General features: G+C 37.2%; 1 protein-coding gene across 5 annotated transcripts in view; it reads right to left on the bottom strand.

Moving 5' to 3' along the window:
• Nucleotides 1–21,293, bottom strand: part of NUBPL (NUBP iron-sulfur cluster assembly factor, mitochondrial) — a 363,982-nt gene that overhangs the window by 110,638 nt on the left and 232,051 nt on the right. For all 5 annotated transcript variants that reach the window (XM_073010899.1, XM_073010898.1, XM_073010901.1 and 2 more), the window contains one exon: nt 11,508–11,593. In XM_073010899.1, the coding sequence (XP_072867000.1) occupies nt 11,508–11,593 (86 nt within the window). The remainder of the gene's footprint in view (nt 1–11,507; nt 11,594–21,293) is intronic.

The following is a 21,293-nucleotide window of genomic DNA, read 5'->3' as shown; positions in this document are numbered from 1 at the left end:
TACCATCAGTCTTTTAAATTTTAGCAAGTATGATGAATGTGTAGTAGACTCTCATTGTGCTGGCTTGTTCAACTGTCTACCTGTCTATAATGGGAACTAAATTACTTAGACTCTTGCTTACATGGTTCATGGTTAAAATTTGCCAAAAGTAAAGTGGCGGGAGATCTGGAAGGTGGAAATGAAGGCTTAGGCATTACACATTAATGGTTTTCTTTGTTCAGAGATGGTGAAAGGAAGATTCAGAGGTGCAGTTGCATTCCAGTCTGTCCTCATTCTTCTGGAGTCTGTGCTCAGCTATCTTTTCTACTATGGTTTTAATTTGTATTGCCAAAATTATTAATAAAGTTGACTATATATTTTACATTTTTTTGTCATTTGTATATCCTCTTCCATAAAGGCCTGTTCAGGTTTCTTGCCTATTTTTTCAATTGATTATATGTTTTCTTCCCCTTACTGAACTGTAAGAATTCCTAGTGTTTTTCAAATACAATTCCTTTTTGGTTGATCTTCAATAATTTTTATGTGGTTTTCATGTTGAAATGATAATATTTTGAATATACTGTGGTACATACATTATTAAAATTAACTTCATCTTTTTTTACTATTTAAAATGGAGAATGGCGTGAACCTGGGAGGCAGAACTTGCAGTGAGCCAAGATCCGCGCCACTGCACTCTAGCCTGGGCAACAGCAAGATTCTGTCTCAAAAACAAAAACAAAAACAAAAACAGAACTTTAAAACTACATTTGTGGTTCATATTTCTATGGTTTATATTTCCATTGGACAGTGCTACTCTAGATAATTAAAACCTGACTATAGAAGCTATTTTGGTAGTTATCCTACCTAATATTTTAAGGGTCTAAAGATGCATAAAAGTATTTTATCAGGTTCTGTGATTTAAAATGAATTTTTGTTTTTTTTGAAACAGGGTCTCACTCTGCTGCTCAGGCTGGAATGCAGTGGCATGATCATGGCTCACTGAAGCCTCAAACAAACTGCAACTCCTGGGCTCAGGCGATCCTCCTGCCTCAGCCTCCTAAGTAGCTGAGACTACAGATGCATGCCAGCACACTCAGCTAATTTTTTATTTTTTGTAGAAACAAGGTCTTAGTATGTTGCCAAGGCTGGTCTTTAACTCCTGGCTTCAAGCAATCCTCCCACCTCAGCCTCTGGACCTGGCCTATTATGAATATTTTTAAAAACTGAACATAAATAAAACACTTTAAAAATATACAAGACAGATAAACTACCAAGTTTCTGTGCTTTTAATTGAAATTACATCAGCCAAATGTGATAATCCTCTTTTATGGTTATCTCATTCTGTGCAGAGCTCATACAACAGTTATATATATAACTCTGTGTATGTCTCTCTCTGTATGCATATATAGACATATAGTTATATCTATATATAGATAGATATACATACATGTTATTTATATATTCTATCTTTGATTTATTAAAAAAGAGAAGACATCAGCCATTAATTAACATATGCAAACAGTGGCAAACAATTCTTTCAAAACACAGGGTTAGCTGGGGGAGAATTTAAAAGAAAGTCTCGGGAATTTAAAGTCTGGGGGAGAATTTAAAAGAAAGAAATTTTAAAAAGCTTAGAAACCACTGCTCAAGTTCACTTAACAGCAATCCTCCATAATCAAGGAGGTTTTGAATGGGGGCAACTAATGTAATAAGAACATTTAGAATATCCACATTACAGTTTTTTCATCAAAAATTCTTCTCTCTTAAATAGGAAAGAATTCAAGTCCATTATGATGCGTTCCTCTCCAAATAAGCCTTACATCTTGTGAATACTTCATATACTGTTAAGCTGTTTGTATTTACTGTAGAGCTATTGTGTACATCCTTTAATAGCAGGAACATTAGAGAACAGATGCTTTGCTTATAGCCTAATTTACATAATACCACTGAGATACAGCTGTAAGCACGCTCAATCATTTTTTAATGTCTCATCAAAGTATAAGGTCCTTTTATCTTTTTACCTTAGCTACTTTACCTGAAAGAAGGCAAATACTACATGCCTGGCTACCGTCAGCCACCACAACCTTTTTGCGTGTGATTCTTGCAGTATTCCAATTCATCACTAGCTCAGAAAGGCACTTCTTAACTTTTTAAAAATTGATTCTCTTGAAATATCAACATTGCTCTGAATATTGGATTTTTCTGTCTAAATCTATTGAATTAACGAGGCTCAAAAGGCTCCAATTTTAATTTCTTTTTGTCATTTTAAACCCAGATACAGGTAAGTAACAAGCAAGATTTTTAAGCTACTATATAATCCAATTTATCCAGGTTAAATGCTTGCTGGTTGGAACCTGTCACAAGCATTAAAAGCCATGATTTAAGAAAAAGTGAGGAGGAAAAATTCATTGTTAAATAATGAATGATAATAACTGAAATAGATTAGATTCATAACTGCTTTTCAGTTCTTTGTTAGACTCGAACCAGTTTTTGGTATACTCCTTCAAGCATGTGCACAGATATTATAATTTTTAAAAATGAGACAGGTGTTCTTGTTTTCTCTTTCAGAACAGTCATTTGACAAGGAAAGAACAATGAATGGGGAGGCCTGTGTCCATGCTCCTCTCAGGGACCAATTAAATAGTTGTGGCTCCATGAGGTGCAACTCAATTTCTCTATGCCCTGAATTCTTAATCTTGAAAACAAGGATTTATAATGATCTCTAATGTCTACCACGATATCAATAACATCCAGAGCTACCCTTTACCCACCATGTCCTAAGGCTATGCTAAGTACTGTAAATACAATCATGTTTCACTGCCATAGTGACCAATGAGATGGGTATTCTCATCCCTAAATCATGGAAAGAAACTCTGAAGCTAAATTATTTGCTCAAGGTCACATAGTTATTAAATGACAAAGCCAAAATTCAAACTATCTGAGTGACTGGTTTGTATAAGGAAGTTACCAAACAAGATGACAATTAGATACAGACTTCGGTGCATGGAATTAGGTGGCTTAAAATAATAATGAGTCAGTAATGTTGAGCAATATAGCATAGTAAAATTAAGAGCACAGTTACAGGGCAGGCCTTATTTGAGCCATCCTTACCACTCAGTGCTGCAGTCAAGTCTTAGACTTCATCCCTTTCTCCTAAATCCTGGACATGGAACTCCCCTTCCCCTTATCACCCACATGATACCTCCTTGACTGTCAGCAGAACCTATGGCTCCTTAACTCCTCCCCATTTTCAATCCACCAGTTTCCTCTGGCTTCACTTGTCTACCTTAACAACCGGAACTGCAATAATAAGCAAATTTGATGAAGAACCCTCTTATACCCTAGAATCTGTCGCCCTGTCATAGTCCGTGATGTCCACAGTACTAAAACTCTACTCTGGAGTATCCACAGAAACTGCAGTTAAGAATACGGGCTCTGGAAAGCAGACTTCTTGGATCAGAGCCCAGATGCCCCACTAAACAAACAGATGTTCTTATGTAAGTTATTTAACCTCTCTCAATCACATTTTCCTCATGTACAAAATGGGGGAAATGATGTTCTGTATTTCACAGGGATGTTGTGCGAGATGAGTTTAATTTATGTAAATCACATAGAACAGCATTCTAGTTCAAAGCACACAGACTTCTGAGAGAGCTTGGGGAAAGACACAAATGAGCATATATCTCCAGTCTCTGAGAAATAATTATGGCTGAGATGCAGAATGCTATCCAGTCTTATAAAGATAATAAAGATCGTCTAATTTTTCTAAGAAGACAACATAATTCTTAACCTTTACAAATAAATAATAAAAAGTTCCAGACCGGCCAGGCGCAGTGGCTCACGCCTGTAATCCCAGCACTTTGGGAGGTCGAGGCGGGCAGATCATGAAGTCAGAAGATCGAGACCATCCTGGCTAACACGGTGAAACCCCGTCTCTACTAAAAATACAAAAATTAGCCAGGCATGGTGTTGGGCGCCTGTAGTCCCAGCTACTCGGGAGGCTGAGGCAGGAGAATTGCTTGAACCCGGGAGGTGGAGGTTGCAGTGAGCCAAGATCACGCCACTGCACTCCAGCCTGGCGACAGAGCAAGACTCTGTCTCAAAAAAAAAAACAAAAAAAAAAAAACAGTTCCAGACCACAGTAGGATTGTCTCTGTTTTTTGTTTTTAGCAGAAAAATTAAACCACAGGAAAGGTAGAATTTCTCTCTCTCTTTTATAAGATAAATATTTTTAAGACTAAAATAGCTATACAATTTTCAGAATTATTTATTAGGAAATAAATCAGTTCAGTGATCTACATTAGGATTTAATCTATATATTTGTTTCCAGGTCAAATGTGGTATAGACTGCTCGCTGCTCACCAAAATTCATGATCTCATCTTCCTTGGCACACAACTAATCAATATTTCTTGGGCTCCTTGAGAAATGTGGCTGATTTTAGCTAGAAGAATGTGTGTAGAAGTATGTGTATCACTTCTAGGTCTGGCCCATAAAAATCTCCAAGGTAGGTATATGCCTCTGTATTCTCTTTCCTTGTGGCTGGCTAGAATGAAGATGGCTCCTAATGTAATTTTAGAAGCCACAATTGAAAATGACAGAGGCTCCAACAGTCTGAAAGACTGCATGGAAGAAGGCTACTCTGCTCACCTATTCATCTACTGTAATAGGACTGTTACGTGAGCAAGAAAGAAACTTCCATTGTATTTGTATCATTATATATTTTGGGGTTTACTTGTAACAGCAATTTGCCTTCTTTAAATAATGCAAATTTCAAACAATGTAGAATTTTAGACTCAAAATAATATATCAACTTAATAAATCTACATGAAGATAATGTAGATGGCTCAATGAATATACTCAAGGAATAAATCTCAAAGAACAGTAGTGTTTAAAATTCTAAGAATTATTTTTTTCTTTTTTTGAGACAAGGTCTCACTCTAATACTCAGGCTGGAGTGTACTGGCATGATCACATTCACTGCAGCCTAGACCTTCCAGACTCAAGTGATCCTCCCACCTCAGCCTCTTGAGTAGCTTGGACTACAGCTGCATGCCACCAAACTCGGCTAATTTTTTATTCTTTTGAAGAGACAGGGGTCTCAATATGCTGCCCAAGATGGTCTTGAACTCCTAGCCTCAAGCAATACTCCTGCCTTGGCCTCACGAAGTGCTGGAATTACAGGCGTGAGCCACCATGCCCAGCCCCAAATTCTTATTACCAAATAAAGGGATTAGTCAAAATCCTCAGGTAAAATACATAAACATGTGTAAATTTATCTGTTTCATAACATTCTAAAAAGTAATTATAAGAAAAATTAATTATTATATAACATTATGTAAACATTGAGTGCTTAGACTGCCAAAAACTACTGTACTTAAGCCATTTATATGCATTATCTTGTTTATTTCTCATCTTAACCTCCTGAGGAAAATACTACTATGATTCCCATATGATGATTGAGAAAACTAAGGCACAGAATAAATAACTCAGGTCATACAGTCACAAAGTGGCAGAGCTGAGATCTACAATTCAAACTCCTCAGCTCATGTTCTTCACTACTATGCAAAAATGCCTGTGCAAGTAGTTTCCTGTCATCTAAAACATTATAAGAAAATTTGGAAAGCAATTTAATTTGAAACCACTAAAGAATATCAAAAATACAGTTCTCTAAGTGATAACAAAAATCTGTATATAAGAAACTTTTTAAAGAGTATTTCTCTTGTCAATATCTTTACCAGTTTCTTCCTTGACGAACACTATTAAATCACAACTCTCATAGAGAAGAAGGGCAGAGATTTGTGACTGAGAACCTAACCTCTTATTTCTTCTAGTTTGTTGTCAACCTGAACTAAAAAGCAGCTCCTGGTAGATTTATTAATGGCGTCATAACTCTCAAAATTATTTTGATTTCTGTCTTTTTTGTTCTAACTCTCCTACCCTATACAATCGATTCCCAAGATTGTCAATTCTTCCTTCAAAATGTCAATTACATAATGCATTTCCCCTTCCATTTTCACTGGCATTATTCTAATTAAGTCCCTTACTGCCTATCACCTACACCATGTTTTTCCAACTTTTTAAACTGTCTTACTGATAAAAGAAATATTTTACATCTTGACTATATGGAAGAAGGCCACTCTGCTGACCTGTTCATCTACTATAATACTACTGTTACATGAGCAAGAAACACACAATACACATATAATATACGTGTTTATACTTGAGACCAAATCTTTATGAAATAAGACTCTCTTCCTAAGAGCAATTTACTCTGACACGGTTTAAGCATTTTTGATTACATCTCTTACTGTATCAATTTCATGATCTGTTTGTGGGTCACAATCTGCAGCATGAATAACTTTGATCATTGCAAATGTTCCCTTACTTCCTCCATGTTTCCTGGCTCCTATTCTTTTTATTTATCTCCACCAGATTAAAACTTTGTAAAGCTCTATCCTAATGATGTGTACTTCCCATCCAGCATTCTTTATGAACTCCTCTTATAATCTTAAGAAGAAAGTACAAATTCCTTAGCCTACTGTTTAAGGCTCTACCAAACCTGGCCATATACCAATACACACTACCTCAACTATAGACAAACTGAACAATCCTGAACACAACTTGTGTATTCCTGATTCTTTCAAGACTGCATTCTGTCCCTCCCTAGTCCCTATATATGCCTATGAAAATCCTACTCCACTCATTCACTCAGCATATATTTAGTGAGAAACTACATCTTCCAGGCACAGCGAGAGAGACAGGTGGTCCCTATACTCACCGAGCTTATAGTATGAGTATAGTATAGTATAGTATAGTATAGTATAGTATAGTATAGTATAGTACAGTATAGTATAGTATGCAAATGTGAAAGTACTAACAAATGTGAAAACAGTTACAAAAGGAGTAATAGAGTATAATTGTATCATAAAACTAAAAAAGCTCATAAAAGGGTTAGGGCAGGCTGGGCGTGGTGGCTGACGTCTGTAATCCCAGCACTTTGGGAGACCGAGGCAGGTGGATTGCTTGAGGTCAGGAATTCGAGACCAGCCTGGCCAACATGGTGAAATCCTATCTCTACTAAAATACAAAAATAAGCTGGGCATGGTGGCGGGTGCCTGTAATCCCAGTTACTAGGGAGGCTGAGGCAGGAGAATTGCTTGAACCCAGGAGGCAGGGGTTGCAGTGAGCTGAGAGCGCACCACTGCACTTCAGCCTGGGTGACAGAGTGAGACTCTGTCTCTCAGGGAGAGGGTACCTCTCCCTGAGAAAAGCCTTTTGTTTAAGTACCAAAGTATAAAAAGGACTGTTAACAGGTGAAAAGTGAGGTTAAAATGTTCTCCAGTAGGGAAAAAGCATGGTAAGGGTCCCGAGGAGAAAAATGGTGTGTGGAAACTTAGAAGTGGAAGAAGACCAGTTTGCTGTGGCACAGAGAAAGCAAGGCAGAGCAGCCCATGAGCTGGGGGTAAAGGGAACAGCAGATGTGGATGGCATTACATCCTAAATCAAAGTATCCTGCCTGCTATATGCCAGGTAACTATGCATTTAAGAATGTTTAAAGCATGTTTTCTTGCTATCCAAAACTTGCATTCTTCTGTGAAGACTGACAGGTAAACCTGTAGTGCAATAAGAACCAAACTAAATACATGTGTAAGTAGATCCCAGATAGGAGTATTAACTTTTCCTGGCACACTGGGAAAAGCTTTCTAGAGGAAATAATGTCTGAGCAGAGATGTTAAAAATGAATACATGAGTTCCCTAAATTGGCCGTGGTTTATCAGGCAAAGGACCAGGATGTGTAAAATTACAGGGGCATGAAAAAAATAATCATGGCTTTTCCATAAAGCCATCCCTGATAGTCTGGAAGAAAAAGTGTTTTCATGCTTTTCAGAATTTAAGGCCTTTGCATTAAAACAGAGTTAGTCTACAGGATGATAAAGTACTTGAAGAAAGAGGCTTCATCCTTCTTTATTTTTTTCTAAACCACTAATGGAAGTTTATTACAGTACTTTGCTTAGAGAAGACACTAAATATCAGTAAATATAGACTTGTGGAAAAATAAATTAATCACATTTGTTGAATTAAAAGTAACTAAGTGATCCCTTATGTGCCAAAGGAGTAAGAGAATAAATATACTTTAATTTACTTTTCAGTAGCAGGGAAAGAGATTATCAAAGAAGTAAAGGATATATAGTGCAATGGTAGGAGAAGGGCTCCAAATCGGGGTGCCTGGGACTCCCATGTATAAGAAGGCAAGAAAAATGAGTGAGAATGACACAACACATAAATTACTCATTATTAAAAATGTATAAGACTGAAAATTTTTATGTTGTTTAAAAAAATAGTCTACCTACAAATATTAAGATAATTAAGGATTTGACACAGTTGCTACCATTTCAGGCAGAGAACAGAAAATTTAATAGCTCATCTCTTCTCCTACTTCCCCTATCTAAGCCTTGAGTTTTAAGAAATCATTTAAATTAACTTCAATATGTTCTTGCAGACATTACTAAACTCTGTCCATACCGATGCATTCCAATGACATCATTGTTTCCACGGTAACTAATGCATGTCAAATGGGAGAAAAACAGAGAGCAGGACTAAAAACCAAGGGGAAGAAATGCAATAAATTGGTATAAACAAAGCATAACATCTTTTTTTGTATTTATAAAACACTTAATAATTTCAAATCCTTTACTATTACTTAGGCTCTGGGACTTTTAAGGCCCAGAGGGATCCCAGAGGTCATCAAATCCACTTCCTACTCATAGCCAAGACCTTCTTTACAATGTAGCTAATCATGATTGCCCAATTGTTCACAGAGCTTATTGCTGGAAAGTTCTCACTCATTCACCTGCAAACATTACTGAATACCTATCTTGTTCTTCAGGTTTAAGAGATGATTAAGACCATCTATCTCTTTTAAAAAATGTTTGTAGTTTAGAAGGCAAATAATTTAAATGTAGGGTGAAAAAAAAAAAAGAGAGAGAGCTATAATAAAGATACAGGAAGATGTCCAAAAGTTCTTACAGAGGAAAGAACTATAAATTTCAACTTGGAAGAATTACACAATTCCAATGACTTTCATTTCTACTCCCACTAAGTCCCACAAACCCATGACAACATCCTGGACCCTGCCATGACCCAGAACTGCTCTAACTTGGCAAACTTATACTCGAACATCAACTTTCTGATCCCAAACAGCTCTTTCACCTTCTAACTGATCCCTGAAGTAGTTCTATGAGCCTTATGCAGTCCATCAGCCTTCATCTGGAATATGTCTTCATAATACTTCCTTGCTAATATCCTCAGCATTTATCCTTCAGTGGCATCCACCTAGCAATAGCCTAACCTGGACTTAGTGATCATCCCTCTTCCTCTCTGTTATGTTCCATAAGGATTATCTGTCCAACTCTCTGCCTTAGAATCTAGGAAAAAAATCTGTCAGAACAGTATAAGTATCCAAGTTTACAGGTATACAGATTTACATAGGGACTGAAAAATAATACATGCTGAATTTGGCAACTACAGTCATTAGACTCCTAACTAGCAAAGTCCATGTAGGACTTGCTCCATATACGTAGTAACCTCAAATGGCAGTGTCAGTTGAAATGGTATTTTGATATACAAAATGATAATTTATATGGGGTAAAATTGTAAAGAGGTCTTACTTCTGCTCTGTTTAAAACTTCTTCCTCAAATAATTCATGTTTTTGGGTGAGCGAGACACCCTCAACTCTCATCGTACAGAATGAGAAGTTAAGCATTCACTTATGTGCAAATAGAATGGCTATTATCCTGACTTTGGAGTGATCTTAACAGACAATTGGCACTGTTATCTAATTTCTGCCAGAAAGAAGCATTATAGATTACTTAAGTCAATGTCATAATTTTTGGTAGACAACCTTCTAACTTTTTGCTGATTTGTATTTTAAAATCCCATATAATAAGTAACCTTATTTAGTTATCTGGGTAGGCATTACTTGTGTCTAGTTTGTCTTACAGGGCATAATATGAAGTAACATTGCTCAAATTAGGTGCTTTAGAGAGAGTTTTCTGTGTGAGGCAGGCATTTGGTTATCATTGTTTTAAAAATTTTCCAACCTAAAGTTCACAACATAGAACAATGGCCCTAAATTACTTGCTGATTACAATTATAAACCTGCTAGTGAAAAACCCTTGGACCACCTGGAAGGTAAGCATACAGGCACCTTCCTTATCAGCCTCCTCATCATGAGAACATGTCAATCCAACCCAGAGTTCCACAGCTCGCCAATGCCCACAGCACTGTGCTAACTGGCAAGGGAGAAGAGGTACTTGAGGAAATTCACCTCGACCATTCTACTACACTATTTCATACTTTTCAGAAGCCCTCTGAGAGATAAACATTTATGAAAGCTTCCCTTCAAGTCCATTCATTCAAATACATTATTGGATCTTATCCTGTGTCATGGTCTCACTGAAGAATCTGATAAAAGTTATAATTCGTTCCATACCAAAACAAATACATGTAGGCATACAATTTAGGGCTGGGGGAGGTGAGGGAGAGAAAAATCATGAGACTCCTGAAGCTAATCTACAGACTGAAGTTTAAAAAGCTCTGATGTATATGCTCTAAAATCTGTCTTTGAATTAAGCAAGGCTACTAGCTAGCCACAGAGAAGTATCATGTTGGCGTTGTACTGAAATGTTTGTTTTAAATTGTACTCCAGCATGATTCCACCTGCTTTTGTTGAGGCACACTAGAAGGAAGAACCCTGCATTTACTGTAAAGAAGGTGATGAGAGTGTGTTCATTACATACACAGGTTCTTCTTTCTAAGAACTTAGGGAAGATATTTCTCTCTGGTCTCAGCTCTGTCTCTCTTGAGCATCCAGTTTTATTTTTTTTTTTTAACTTGCAGAAATGCACAGTTTTATAATGGTACTATATTTTTTCCTTTGGCTGCTAGAAAAGTCATAGTATAGCCCTAGCATGTATTTAAGTTCCTTAATAGCATGCAATTTGTTTACTGACTTCACTTCCGACTCCATCTAACTTTAATTATTTTATCTATTTTTATTTTATTTTTAACTTTCATTCCACCAAATTGGGTAGAAAATCCTGAAGTGCCTCCTAGAAGAAGGTGAGCTATAAATGAGTTGAACTGTAGGAGGCAGAAGGAAAAAAGTAATCTTTTTTCATCTGTTTCCCCATAAGTGATCTATTCAAGTCTATCGGTCTAAATAATTTCCTAAAACACTCTTGTAATTTTTTTTTTGGTCAGTGAGAGCTGCAAGTATGAGAGAAGTAGCACTTCTATAGAAAACTCTTACCTAAAGGGTGTCTTAGAGTTCTTCTGGATTAATATCTTGTACAGACGTGTTTGCACCTATCAGTGTGTTTTTAAAGTAACCATAACGATAAACTAGGACTTTCATAAAGACTTCTGCACAGGACTAAATTAAAACTTCAACTGTATTTTTCAATGACTTGCTTCTTCAGTTAGAAGAGTTTTATATTTTTCAACAGTGAAGCTGTAAATGCTTACGGGCACATGGACTTTGCGAAACATCTCAGCACCCTTGTGTGCATCCATCAATGCGACGTCCTGGGGCGTGGAGACAATCACAGCACCTAGCCAAAGTTAAACAAAATGCTATTATGTTTTAATTCTTTATGGAGAAATTACTTTCAACATTATGTTGCTTACATGCACAAATAGTCTATTACATTAACTACTTAGGTCACTCACACATATTTTACACAAATGAATGAGAAAGACAAGAAAATGTCGACTTTGTTTTTGCCTACCTTTGAATCCTCACTTCTAAAATCACAACTGGGCTGGGCATGGTGGCTCACGCCTACAATCCCAGAACTTTGGGAGGCCAAGGTAGGCGGATCATTTGGGGTCAGGAGTTCAAGACCAGCCTGGCTAACATGGTGAAACCCTGTCTCTACTAAAAATACAAAAATTAGCCAGACATGGTGGCTCGTGCCTACAATCCCAGCTACTTGGGAGGCTGAGGCAGGAGAATCACTGAAACCCAAGAGACAGAGGTTGCAGTGAGCCAAGATCACACCACTGCATTTCAGCCTGGCTGACAGAGCAAGACTCCATCTCAAAAAACAAAAAATAAAATAAAATAAAAACAAAATCACAACTGACTAATCAGTGATTCAGGATCATAACTCTATCAGTGGAACTTTCTTCCCATTCAGATAACGTGCAGTTATACAGATGGACGAGGTAGGCTTTACTTTCAAATTAACAGTCCAATAGCCAGGCATGGTGGCATGTTCCTGTAATCCCAACTACTTGGGAGGCTGAGGCAGATCACTTAAGCCCAGAAGTCCAAGACCAGCCCGGGCAATACAGTGAGACTCCATCTCAAAAAAAAAAAAAAAAAAAAAAAGGCCGGGCGCGGTGGCTCAAGCCTGTAATCCCAGCACTTTGGGAGGTCGAGACGGGCGGATCACGAGGTCAGGAGATCGAGACCATCCTGGCTAACACGGTGAAACCCCGTCTCTACTAAAAACAATACAAAAGACTAGCCGGGCGAGGTGGCGGGCGCCTGTAGTCCCAGCTACTCAGGAGGCTGAGGCAGGAGAATGGCGTGAACTCAGGAGGCGGAGCTTGCAGTGAGCTGAGATCCGTCCACTGCACTACAGCCTGGGCGACAGAGCGGAGACTCCGTCTCAAAAGAAAAAAAAAAAAAAGGAAGAAGGAAGAAAGAAGGAAGAAGTAAGAAGAAAGAAAGAAGAAGGAAAGGAAAGGAGAAAGAGGGGAGGAGTAGAAGAGGAAGACGAGGAGACGGAGGAGGTGGAGGAGGAGGAGGAAGAGGACGAGGTTGTTAATAGTCTACTTGGGAGACTGAAAAATTAAGCATTACAATACAATATGCTAAGGAGGAGAAGAAGGAGAACAAGGGGGAGGAGAAGAAAGAAGAAGAGGAGGAGGAAGAAGCTATTAATATTCTACTTGGGAGACTGAAAAAATAAGGATTACAATACAACATGCTAAGCATCATAACAGAGGTGTGCACAAAGTGTTATGGAGTTATAAAGAAGAAACAGGAAGAAAAGCTAACTAATTCAATCTAGGAGAGAAAATGGTGAAATATGACAGATGGAAGCTAGATGTAGGAGAAGCAATAGAGGAAAGTTTCCAGGAAGATGTGATTCTTAAGCTGAGTCCTAGAAGTTTATATTCTTAAAAACTCACACTATGGAAAGCAGTTTGGTGGGAATAAAACTGAGGGCTGTGGCAGAAATTCAGATGCAAAATGTTAGAGGCCTGAACTGAAATGGATGGAGAGGGCAAATTTTCTGGATCTCCACTACTACCCTACAGAAACCAGGTAGTACTAGGGTATAGAATTTTGACAGAAAGTGCAGTACAATTTTTCTTTAGGTCGAAATAACAAAGGCCTGGTTAAGATTGGCAGAGTCTGTGAATTTTTTTTTAACTTTGTGGTTCCCTCTCGATGATAACCTAAAAGATAATTAACATAAACATAATATGGATCACATGGCTGACCATCACCTTATAACTAAACACACAATGCTATGACAATTCAGAGCCCCAAACTGTTAAATTGGTATCAAGCAGCAGTCTGACACAACTAATGAAAACAGAGGCAAGATTAACAATAAATAACTGATTACACCAAGTGAAGGTATTAGATAATAAACAGTATTGCCTGAAGGGATATTTTGAAGAAGTTTGAATACAGAAAAGTGGTGGGAGAACCAAGTTATCACAAAGCACATGGCAGTATAGGCATGCCAAACTCAAAAGAACCTATACAGTAGTAGTTAGCTATAAAATCATCTTGCAATCAGCATCTTCATTTCAGGAAAAAACATGTTTTACATTAAATAATGTCATAAATTCGAATTTTACTGATTTGGTAAGTTTTGCTTGTATTTAATTTAATTTTTAAACTATATAGTATGAGCTAAAAACTTGAGGAATTTGTGTTTACACCTAGTTAAGTAATCTTATAATAAAAATAAGTCAGTATGGGGTGTGGGAAGATTATTTTTCCTTTAGAAGAAGGGCCTATTGATTACTCAAGTTTGAGATACACTATTTTTAGAATTCTAAGAGATCAGGATTCAAAATTTGATTCTACAGCTGACTACCTGTGTGACTAGATAATGACTTAACCTATCAGAGTTTTTGTTTCTTCATCGACAAAATGGCATGTAAATACTTAGGTCACAGGGTTAGAATAACTAAATAAACCACTATACACAGCTACTTGACATGATGCCTAACATTCAATAAATGATAGCTATCACTGTTAATATCATCATTATTACATTTGTTATTGTTATTAATAAAATGCCTTATACGTTGCTGGGAAGGTCATTTTCCTAAAGGCTATCAGGCAGCTCACCCTACTTTTCAAACTGTTCCCTGGATCACTACAGCGTACTATTTGATTGACTTCGCCCAAGAAATCAAAAACTAACACCCCTCTTTCCCCTCTTGCAAAGACTGACGGAAATTACATCTTGGCAAAAATTATACTCTACACTTCCAATACACTTCCAGAATTTGCCACCTTCTAGATTCTGTTATTAATCTGTTTCCTAGTTTTTTTCATATCCAGTCATTTGGAAGGGATCAAATTCCAGCTTTGGCTGTATCCAGCTATATAACTAACCTCAAACGAATAACTCAGAATCACTCTGAGTCTCGGCTTCTTTAACTGTAAAACTAGTGCCTGCACTAGATAGTTTCCAAGGACCTAGTTATCTCTATGATTACACTATTTAGCATTCCATCTTAACTATAAATAGCTTTTAGAACTACCTCTGCTCAACCTAACTGCCCTAATAATCTTATTTAAGAGGTATTAGTCGTCAATCTCAGAGCTATTCTCTTCCTACATAATCAGAGGAGGCTATTTCCTCCAAATCTTCTCCTTCACTATATATTAGTATGTAGGGTGTTCTCTACTGCATTGGCTCTAAAAAGTATTCTTAGCTTTCATATGATATAAACACGTTACTTTTTACATACTTTTTGTCTACTATTTGTATCACCTTTACACAATGTAACTTCAAGGGCAATTATGATATTTTTCATCTTTTTATCAAATAAAAGTAATGACATAATATTTTGCACAAAATAGGCACTTAACAAAAGATCAGCAATTTAAACAATGTTCTTGTATTTTCAGAATCATCTCCCCTAGATGATCATATCCCCTAGATTATAAACTTTAAGTTGGCAACTCCTTGCACTAGGAGTCAAGAGTTCCAGATTCTGGTTGTGATGACAGTCTTAATATAATATATAACCTTGAATAACTAACTAAGTCTCAATATATCTCAATTAACTCCTTTATAAATTGAATCTATTTCCATAGGCCCTATTTAACTTAAACATCTGTTACATTAAAAAAATTATAAAAATGTTCGGGGACATTAATAGCTGTAAGACACTAGAGAGGGGGATTAAACTGGCTTGGTTTTCTCTGTACTTAATTCACCTTAACACAGTAACACAAATAAGCATCTATGCCATTTGAGTTTCTTTGCAGAATAGTCTGAATAGCACCATTCGAACAAATTAATAACAACATTTGACAAGGACAGTGATCATCTTTCATGTCCTGTCAAATGCTCATGAAGCATGTAAACATTTCAAGGAACTATATTTATATAACTTTTTTTGGTATAAAATTTTTTTTGTCTACTATTTGTAGAAATATATGGGGTGTTTTGCTGAAATATATGTTCTTAATTAATGATTAAGTCCTTAATCACAATACAATCAGCCTCTGGGTTTTGCCCTGGAAAAAAAAAATTCTAATCCTTGTTGAAGAAGACAAAAACATAACTGGTTCACACATAAACCACTACCTCTTTTGCTGTATAGTATATCAAAGTTTAGTATAGTGTATAAGTTTCATATATCACATAAGTAATCATTTCAGATAGCCCTAGAATGAACTTCAGAATTTATGATAAGAAAATAATGCATAAAGAAACAACACAACCTCCAGTAAAATTAAATTTAGTCCTTAATCTAGCATAACCCAGATTTTTATTTTAAATTTTATTTGAATTTTTGTGAGTACATAGTAGGTATATATATATAAGGGGTCCACGGGATGTTTTGATACAGGCATGCAATATGTAATAACCACATCATGGAAAATGGGGTATCCATCCCCTCAAGCATTTATCTTTTGTGTTATAAACAATACAATTACACTTTTAGATATTTTAAAATGTACAATTATTATTGTTGTGCTATCAAATACTAGGTCTTACTCATTCTTTCTATTATTTTTGCACCCATTAGCCACTACCATCTCCTCCCGACCCCAGTACCCTTCCCCACCTTGAATAACTATCCTCTACTCTCTCTGTCCATAAGTTCAATTGTTTTAATTTTAGATCCCACAAATAAGTGAGAACATGCAATGTTTGTCTTTCTGGCCAGGCTTATTTCACTTAAAACAATGGCCTCCAGTTCCATCCATGTTGTTGCAAATGACAGGATTTCATTCTTTTTATGGCTAAATAGTACTCTACTGTGTATAAATAACACATTTTCCTTAATCATGCATCTGTTGATGGACACCAAGGTTGCTTTCAAATCTTGGCTATTGTGAATGGTGCTGCAATAAACATGGGAGTACAGATAACTCTTTGGTATACTGATTTCCTTTCTTTTGGGTGTATACCCAGCAGTAGGACTGCTGAATCATACCGTGGCTCTATTCTTAGTTTTTTGAGGAACCTCAAAACTGTTCTCGATAGTGGTTTTACTAATTCACATTCCCACCAACAGTGACAAGGGTCCCCCTTTCCTCACATCCTTGCCAGCATTTGTTATTGCCTGACTTTGGACATAAGCCATTTTAACTGGGGTGAGATGATATCTCTCTGTAGTTTTGATTTGCATTTCTCTGATTATCAGTGATTCTGAGCACCTTTTCATATGTCTGTTTGCCATTGTATGACTTCTTTTCAGAAATGTCTATTTAGATCTTTTGCCAATTTTTAAACTGGACTGTTAGATTTTTTCCTATAGTTGTTGGAACTCCTTATATATTCTGGTTATAAATCCCTTGTCAGTTGGGTAGTTTGCAAATATTTTCTCCCATTTCCTGGTCGTTTCTTCATGTTGATATTTCCTTTACTGTGCAGAAGCTTTTTAACGTGATGTCATCCCATTTGTCCAGGTTTGCTTTGATAGCCCATATTTTTAAATTTTATTTATTTATTTATTTATTTATTTATTTATTTATTTATTTATTTATTTTTGAGACGGAGTTTCGCTCTTGTTGTCCAGGCTGGAGTGCAGTGGCACAATCTCAGCTCACTGCAACCCCTGCCTCCTGGGTTCAAGCAATTCTCCTGCCCCAGCCTCCCAAGTAGCTGGGATTACAGGCATGCACCACCATGCCCAGCTAATTTTTGTATTTTTAAAGTAGAGATGGGGTTTCTCTATGTTGTTAGGTTGGTCTCGAACCCTGACCTCAAGTGATCCACCTGCCTCAGCCAGTAAGTGCTGGGATTACAGGCACGAGCCACTGTGAAGGGCTTTTTTTTTTTTTTTGAGATGGAGTCTTGCTCTGTTGCCCAGGCTGGAGTGCAATGGCACGATCTCATCTCACTGCAACCTCCGCCTCCCAGATTCAAGCAATTCTCCTGCCTCAGCCTCCTGAGTAACTCGGATTACAGGCGCCCACCACCACCCCCAGCTAATTTTTGGTAGAGATGGGGTTTCACCTTGTTGGTCAGGCTGCTCTCGAACTCTTGACCTCAGGTGATCCATCCATCTCTGCCTCCCAGTGTGCTGGGATTACAGGCATGCACCACCGCACATGGCCCCAGATTTTTAAATTTTAAAGGAATTATGTCAGTTGATTCTTGTTACTGTATCACTCAACATATGGTCTCTGAAACCTGATATTACATTTTATCTTCCTAATACTTGGCTTTCTACCTGTTAAATTTTAATTTTTCCCAGAAACATGAGCCAGTATGAATTAGTCTAGAATTTTCTCCCTTTATACCATCATTAATGATGTCACTTCAGTTTGTGATTAAGAGACTGATAGAAAACTTGTGCTCCCTCTACTGACTGTAAGGAAATGTCAACAGCAGAAAAAATAAAGTTTAGTTTGCAATAAATGGAATTATTTTCTGAGGAAAAAATGCCTATCTCAAGAAGCCCATCAAGAATTCTCTATCAATTTTCTTTTTTTTTTTTTTTCTTTTTCTTTTTTGAGACGGAGTCTCGCTCTGTTGCCCAGGCTGGAGTACAGTGGCGCAATCTTGGCTCACTGCAAGCTCCACCTCCCAGGTTCACGCCATTCTCCTGCCTCAGCCTCCTGTGCTGGGACTACAGGCGCCCGCCACCATGCCTGGCTAATTTTTTGTATTTTTAGTAGAGGCAGGGTTTCACTGTGTTAGCCAGGATGGTCTCCTGACCTCATGTTCCGCCCGCCTCAGCCTCCTAAAGTGTTGGGTTACAGGCGTGAGCCACAATGCCGGGCCAAGAATTCTCTATCCATTTTCTAAAGTAAATGTCTAAGTCTAAACGATTAAATAATATTGTTTAAATGCTAATTCACAACTTGTAATCCTTTTAAAAGGCTTCTTATCAGCTGAGATTTACTATAATTTACTATAAAAGGTTAACTGTCTGGCAGACACTGGCAAATATGTAAACATTTTACAAAATAATTATTTAGAATATTAATTGTTAATTCTCCTATTAAGAGGAAAATCTATTTATGACTGCATATCTGGATTTGGGTCAAAGGTCAGAGTAGTTAAACATTTAAAACTGATGATTCCAGGTGTGAGACTGATCATAATTATACCAATGTGGAAAAACTCAACTTGAATTCTAGTCCCCAGGGCACAGATTGTAACTAATTCTCTTGCTCGACTGAGAACTTCAGTGCTAGAGCCTAATAAACATGTGCAACAAAACCAGCTCAGGATTATAGCTGGAGAAATAATTCTATACCTTACAATTATGAGCATATCGATATAAAGTCAAATAAGACTTTAAAAAATTAACTATTTTTAATGTTCACACTGCTCTTAATATTTAGTGCTACTGATTCTCCTTTATTTAGAAATATACTTGCATTGAAAGAAAATAATCATTCAACGTCTGATGTTTAACAAAAACAATACCAAATATAATTTTCTATTAAGCACTGGTATATTTTAGGTCTCCTCTGTCTTTCTCCTGCCACCCCCAAAATTCCTGAGTTTTAAATATAATTTGCTATAAGATCAAGGATTACCTATCAATATTAGTATCAGCAGAAATAAAACATAATTTAAAAGGTAAATTCACCTAAAATGTACTCACAGACAGTGTTTTAACAGGAAATATAAATAATTCTTGGATGAGTCACTATTTTGACCTCTTGCTCCTTTCTAACAGACTACACAAGTGATTACAGTCATAAAGAGAATATGTTTTATTAATTTAGAAATGAATCATTATCTTGCTCACCTCAGAAAGAAATCCTCCCATAGAAAATTATATCAATTGGCTGGGCACGGTGGCTCATGCCTGTAATCCCAGCACTTAGGGAGGCAGAGGTGGGCAGATCACAAAGTCAGGAGATTGAGACCATCCTGGCTAACACAGTGAAACCTCGTCTCTACTAAAACTACAAAACAGTAGCCAGGCGTGGTGGTGGGTGCCTGTAGTCCCAGCTACTTGGGAGGCTGAGGCAGGAGAATGGCGTGAACCCGGGAGGTGGAGCTTGCAGAGAGCCGAGATCGCGCCACTGCACTCCAGCTTGGGCAACAGTGCGAGACTCCATCTTAAAAAAAAAAAAAAAGAAAGAAAGAAAAAAAGAAAATTATATCAATTGCTGAAAAAAGAATTAAACACAGTAATAACTGGAAACAATGCTATATCAACATTACTGGTGTTCTAAATCATCCTAATTGATGAGAAAGAAAAAAAGTTACTGGTGAGAGAGACCAAGTGTGCTTTGGAAGGTTAAGAATCCAACTTTGAATAAGTGTGATGTGGTACCAAGAAGAACGTATATTCTGTTGATATGGGGTGGAGAGTTCCGCAGATGTCTATTATGTCCACTTGGTCCAGGGCTGAGTTCAAGTCCAGAATATCCTTGTTAATTTTCTATCTCATTGTTCTGTCTAATATTGACAATGGAGACTTAGAGTCTCCCACTATTATTGTGTGGGAATCTAAGTCTCTTTGTAGATCTCTAAGAACTAGCTTTATGCATCTGGTGCTCCTTTCTTGGGTGCGTATATATTTAGGATAGTTAGCTCTTCTTGTTGCATTCATCCCTTTACCACTATGTAATGCCCTTCTTTGTCTTTTTTGACCTTTGTTGGTTTACAGCCTGTTTTATCAGAGACTAGGATTGCAACCCATGCATTTTTTCCTCTTTTTTTTTCTATTTGCTTGGTAAATATTCCTCTATCCCTTTATTTTGAGCCTATGTGTGTCTTTGCACATGAGATGGGTCTCCTGAATACAGCACACTGATGGGTCTTGACTCTTTATCCAATTTGACAGTCTGTGTCTTTTAATTGGGACATTTACCCCATTTACATTTAAGGTTAATATTGTTATGTGTGAATTTGATCCTGTCATTATGATGCTAGCTGGTTATTCTGTCTGTCAGTTGATGCAGTTTCTTCATAGTGTCAATGGTCTTTTCAATTTGGTATGTTTTTGCAATAGCTGGTACCAGTTTTTCCTTTCCAAGTTTAGCGCGTCCTTCAGGAGCTGTTGTAAAGCAGGCCTGGATGCTTGTCTGTAAAGGATTTTATTTCTCTTTCACTTTGCTTATGAAGCTTAGTTTGGCTGTATATGAACTTCTGGGTTGAAAGTTCTTTTCTTTAAGAAAGTTGAGTATTGGCCTCCACTCTCTTCTAGCTTATAGGGTTTCTGCAGAGAGATCTGCTGTTAGTCTGATGGGCTTTCCTTTGTGGGTAGCCTGACCTTTCTCTCTGGCTGCCCTTAGCATTTTTTCCTTCATTTCAACCTTGGTGAATCTGATGATTATGTGTCTTGGGTTACTCTTCTCAAGGAGTATCTTTGTGGTGTTCTCTGTATTTCCTGAATTTGAATGTTGGCTTGTCTTGCTAGGTTGGGGAAGGGAAATTCTCCTGGATAATAACCTGAAGAGTGTTTTTCCACTTGATTTCATTCTCCCTGTCATTTTCAGGCACACCAATCAAACAAAGGTTTTGTCTTTTTACATAGTCTCATTTTTCTTGGAAGCTTTGTTGGTTCCTTTTCATTCTTCTTTCTCTAATTTTGTCTTAATGCTTTATTTCATTAAGTTGC

This window comes from Chlorocebus sabaeus, chromosome 24 (assembly GCF_047675955.1).
Source record: "Chlorocebus sabaeus isolate Y175 chromosome 24, mChlSab1.0.hap1, whole genome shotgun sequence".
In the NCBI taxonomy this organism is placed as follows: Eukaryota; Metazoa; Chordata; class Mammalia; order Primates; family Cercopithecidae; genus Chlorocebus; species Chlorocebus sabaeus.
Note: the sequence above shows the minus strand (reverse complement) of the source record. Positions and strands in the feature narration are given on the sequence as shown.